At 42.6% G+C, this 5,008-nt stretch overlaps 2 protein-coding genes across 2 annotated transcripts, besides 1 other annotated feature; both read right to left on the reverse strand.

Moving 5' to 3' along the window:
- Nucleotides 1–1,170: 1,170 nt before the first annotated feature.
- On the reverse strand, nucleotides 1,171–1,857 carry nad6 (NADH dehydrogenase subunit 6). Its single transcript has one exon. The coding sequence runs from the start codon at nucleotides 1,855–1,857 to the stop codon at nucleotides 1,171–1,173; it is 687 nt and encodes a 228-aa protein (YP_009241445.1).
- A 660-nt stretch (nucleotides 1,858–2,517) lies between these two features.
- On the reverse strand, nucleotides 2,518–3,567 carry rps4 (ribosomal protein S4). The gene is given in 1 exon segment: nucleotides 2,518–3,567. A coding segment is annotated over 1 exon segment (1,050 nt).
- Nucleotide 3,566, forward strand: a sequence feature (C to U RNA editing, based on INSD accession KM20769).
- Nucleotides 3,568–5,008: the final 1,441 nt, after the last annotated feature.

Below are 5,008 nucleotides of genomic sequence, written 5' to 3' on the forward strand. Positions count from 1 at the left end.
TGCCTTTGAACGAACTGAAAGGCCTCTCTTCAACTCCCTCTGAGGTTTGAACTGCCAACCAACTCTTTCGACTGCGAGTCATCAAAAGAATGAATGACCACTAGAGGGGGAAAGCGATAGAAATTGGTTCCCTACGACGTCTTCTGTCTTCGCGCTTTCTAAAAACCCCCCTAGCCTTCCACGCAAGCTGTAGTACCCCCGGGAATCTTTTCAAACCTTAGTCAGGGCTACTTGAAGATCCTTTCATCTCTTCTTTCTTTGTGTTGAGAGAGAGTCGCCAAAAGGCTCATTCCAGGAGTGAAAGAGAACCTGGCTTGCTTAGCAACCAAAGCTAGCTTACTAAGGAAAAACCTGTTAATGGGAGACCCTTCTTTGCCGGGCCGGGTACTTCTCCTTTATCCCTTGCCTTGCTTTTTTGCTCGGCCACTCTCTGTTCTTAAGTAAGGGTTCCCCTCTCTCAAAAAAAAGAATATGTTAATCGTTACCGATACCAGGCAGAGTTGCTTTTCCTTGCTCCAGAGGAGATTGGTATTGGTAGAGTCGCATTCAACCCCGTCTTTTTGCCCTTTGGCTGGTAATCACATCGGCCATAAGGTGGTCTATCACCCCGGTTGGGGAGAAAAGCTTTTTTGTTGTCGGAAAATCCCTCTCCGCTTTATTAAACTCTTCTCTTAGGCGAGAGCTCACTCAATTCCTTTTTAAACTTTCGCAAAGCTCTCCTTTCCTTAGAGTGAGTTGGTTTTGAATGAAAGCAGGTTTCATCCTGACTTTCATCGGGGACAGGTACGGGGTCTGGGTCGGTCGATACGATGAACGGGAAATCAAAAAATCTTGCTTCATTGAAGTCCCTCATGGAAGAAGAATTGGCTGATGTAGAAGGCTTATTTGTTATCGTATCCACCACATAGTTTACATACTCAGACAAGCTGACTCCAGCGCCTATAGTAATAGTCATACTAAAGCTAAAGAGATCCCAATAGTCAATCCGCTACGCCCCAATGTTGTCAACGAACAATCACCTTGCCTTACTAATATATTAATTTTTTCGCATTGTCTTCCTCCAACAGGAAGGAGAGCAGCTGATTCTAGGGATGCCCATTTGTCCACATCAAAAGGAAAGGAATCAGTCCGGCAGCAAGAGAGGAATTCCTCTAAGCCGTATCATCAATGTTAATAGCATTTATCGATGCTTCTCCACACTGTCCTGGTCTCACGATGTGGATTCGAACCACTGCTTCTCCTTATTGTCGTGAGTGGGTCTGTCGTCCTCCTCATTATAGTCCTCCTAGAATCCAGAGCATTTCGTCGAAATACATCCTGTCTTTTCACCTTAGTAGTCCTATGCATAGTCAGTACTATAGCCCCAATCATGGCTACTAATAAAATAAGACTAGAAACCAAAAACCAGACGAAATAGTAGGTATAAAGTAAATTGCCCAATGTTTCCAAATTAGTCCAACTTCGTACCTTTCCGGCATAAACCGTATATCTCAGAGAGGTCGTATTTCTTTGGGTTGGTAGTAATGGAATGCTTTCATTATCTAAAATAAAGAACATCTCCCACCAAAAGAGCAGTCCAATAATACCACTCACAGGTAAATAGCGCAATACTTCTTCGTGAATCTCCGCTATTTGAATATGGAACATCATAACAACGAATAGGAATGAAACGGCTATAGCTCCTATATAAACTACTGGGAAGATCATAGCGAAGAAGTCGAGACCTAACAAAAGAAGTAAACCTGAAGTGTTGCGAAAGACTGGGATGAGAAACAAAACGGAATGTACCGGATTTTTAGCACGTACAACCATCAAACCAGAGACCAAAGCAGGGCTCGACAAAACAGAAAGTATCATAGTACGTCGTCCTTCCCTGAAATGGAACTTTCATGCTGGAGCAAGAACTAGCATGAAAGTCGATCTATTACGACCAGCGCGGTTGTTCCTATTTCATTTTCTTCTTCCAAGCCCTTCTTAGAAAGCACTCACTGAGTTACTTACGGAATCTCAAATCTCTCTCGACGCCGAGAATTATTTATGTGTCCAGGTCGATTAGAGGTTCGGCTTCCTTCTCCCCCACCTTTTAGCCTTCTGGACCCCTGAAAAAAAAAAAAAGAAAGCTGAAATCAAAAAGAAAGAAGAGAAATTGGGCCATCTTTCCCGAGAGAGGCCGCCTTCTCTCAGGCCAGCAGTCTTCTACTTCTAGTCGACTGCTCTATGACGGGCTTCCCTCTTTCCTTGGCTCTGCTCGCTCGTCTACGCTCCGACCCAGCAAGTAATAATTGAAAAACGATGTTTCCTTGCCTGCATTAAGATTTAAAACTTGTCGTCAAAAAAAAGGCAATCAATCAGAATCAAGAAAAAATATGGAAATAGTGAATCAAGATCTAGATGGATCCCTATCTTTATCTCTATCCACGGAGATACCTATCTATATGGAGAGAGATCTATCTATGAATCGGCCTAGACTATCCTCTATCCGGATAGATATGTCCCTATGAGCGACTACGCCGATCTTTATATGTTTTGGCCACGTCCCTTTCCGCTCCGAAGAAGAAGGTTTGGATCTTTCAATCTTATGTCGTGAGGTATGTGACCTATGTTAGGTCCATAAGATACCACAGCTTTTGGTGTTCTATGATTCACCTCCGAATAATGAGTAGGTAGTTCGATCCTTTTTATTTTGATCTTTTTAGTAAACTGATGGGGGGATGCGGAGCAATAGGTCGAATTACTATATAAAGAAGAGTTGTAAACTATAGGACTTCTTGTTCGAGTAGGAATATTTCGGTTTTTCTCGTTCCTTCTCTTCGATAAGAATAGGGATTTGAAATGATACAAATTCCTCTTCATTCTGTTGTGCTCAGCGAAAGAACTGCCTAAGCATACTTTTTCGGATCCAAACTTCTTTGTTCTTTCTAAGTCTTCTTCTTGCATAGAAGAACGCAACTGTTGCAAAAACCGGGATTTTAGTAGTAGGCGGCATCCCCTCTTAGTTTTGAGTAGGCGGAACCATTCTGTTTTGGTTCTTCTCCACGGGTGATCCAGGAATTTTCCTATTATTTTTTCAACTGAGATTTCGATATAGAAGGATCTCTTTATTTCTTCACCGCGGGTTCTCGCATCATTTTCTTGAAAAGATATTATATCACCGTGGGAGAGTTTAAAATGAGTAATGTTAACCATTCCATTATTCACACAAACCCTTCGATGACTTATCGGCTGCCTTGCTTGAGGAATAGTTTCACAAAAATGGAGACGAACCGGGATAACGTCCGATCTTGTTTCTGGATTGAGTAGAAAAGGGATATATGAAGTTCGTTCTCTTCCTCTGTGCATCTCTGTGATGGGTAAATCTCCATAAAAAAGGGACAACTTTCGTGTAGTTTGTGATTGGATGTAACTGTTAAGATTTTCTCTAGAATAAATCTTTCTCTTAATAGATCTCTTCTTGTTCCTCAATCTTCGGAGAATACGGCGTTGTATTATTGTAAGTTCTCTGTTCCAAACATTTCCTGAAAGTAGACGACAAGTTTTAAATCTTAATGCAGGCAAGGCATATCTCGTTGAATCAGTCTTTTTCGCCACATCGCGTATAACGGGAATCGAACCCCCTCCGCTGCTGGCGGGCAGATGTATAATGTACTACTTCGATCCAGCAACTTGTTAGGAGTAGGTTTTGGCTTGCCCCTTTCTTCTTATTAGTCAGATAGGTTTTCCACCCTTTCCCCTTTTAATATAATAATAAGGTAAGCTTCCAAAGCTCCTTTCTTCAGCTGGTGCGCAGGAGCACACTTTCGTTTTCCCCTTTACAAGGGGCTTTCATGAATAGGGATTTCCCGCCAGCAGTCTTCTCTTCCTATCACTTCACTTCGTTCTAGAAATCTGATCTCACCGGGCCGGGCGAAGGGGAAGGAAGAGATGGGTGGTCCGGGAACAACAACGAGAGAGGGCTCGTAGCCCCCCCTCTCACTCTTCCCCACGCCTATTTGTTCACCCGAGATGCAGAACTCTTTTTTTTTTTTTTTTAATGAATAGATAGAGCCATGATACATTCCGAAATATTGTAAAGGTAAATAGACTCTTTTCGCCCCCTTTTCGATGTCTGCCTGAGGACCTATGTTAATGTTTTGGAAAGGGGATGTTCGCCTTTTGTAACAAATAGACCCACGATACGGACTAATATATGTTCTTACCCGTAAGCATAAGTAAGATCTATTCATAGTTGGTCAGTCCCCCACGGCAGGGCTTCTCGCTTTTCATGAATGTGTCTCCCCCTCTGCTTATGTGAGTTTTACCCGCCTTTTACTCTGCTTGCTTCTGACTCCCTATGAGCCCTTACTTTTTCGGAGGGTCGGCGGGACATGGGAGCCTCAGCTCATGCATCGGTTTACCGAAATAACCTCTGCTCTCCCACTTCCTTCTATTCAAAAGGCGAGCAGCCCTTAAACAAAAAGGCCTAAGAGGGTTCTTCTTTATATATTACATAAGCCCTTAAAGTAGGTAGCCCCGAAAGCCGAACTCAGCAGAGTGGGTTTTGGCTTGCCCCTTTCTATCTTATTAGTCAAACCTAAACGTCCTTATTTCAAAAAACAGCGCTAACACCCTATCTATAGTAAGGGGCCTTTTCAATTCAATCTCCCACTTGATTTCGGACAGTCAAATATAAAGACTCTTTGTTAGCTCTTCGTGCCTCCTTGACTTCTCAAACTGAACTAAGACTGTCCAACTAGAGGTATAGCCGGAAGGAGCTCTTTTTGTATTGAAAGTGTTTTCAAATAGCAATCCATCGCGTCGGTAATAAGACTTAGAGTAAACGAACGATTCAAGCTCCTTACAGAAGGCAGTTCAGCTTGATAACTCGATAAGCTGTATTGACAGAACAAAACCACTCTTTCAAAGGTGGGATCAATCCCAACCTATTCTTCTTAGCCTAACAGTCTATTCGTGGAAGTAAATTATCCAAAAAGTCTCCTTACTAGACCTAACATCCTGTCATCGCTTTCAG

This window comes from Nicotiana sylvestris, mitochondrion, assembly GCF_000393655.2.
Source record: "Nicotiana sylvestris cultivar TW 137 mitochondrion, complete genome".
NCBI lineage: Eukaryota > Viridiplantae > Streptophyta > Magnoliopsida > Solanales > Solanaceae > Nicotiana > Nicotiana sylvestris.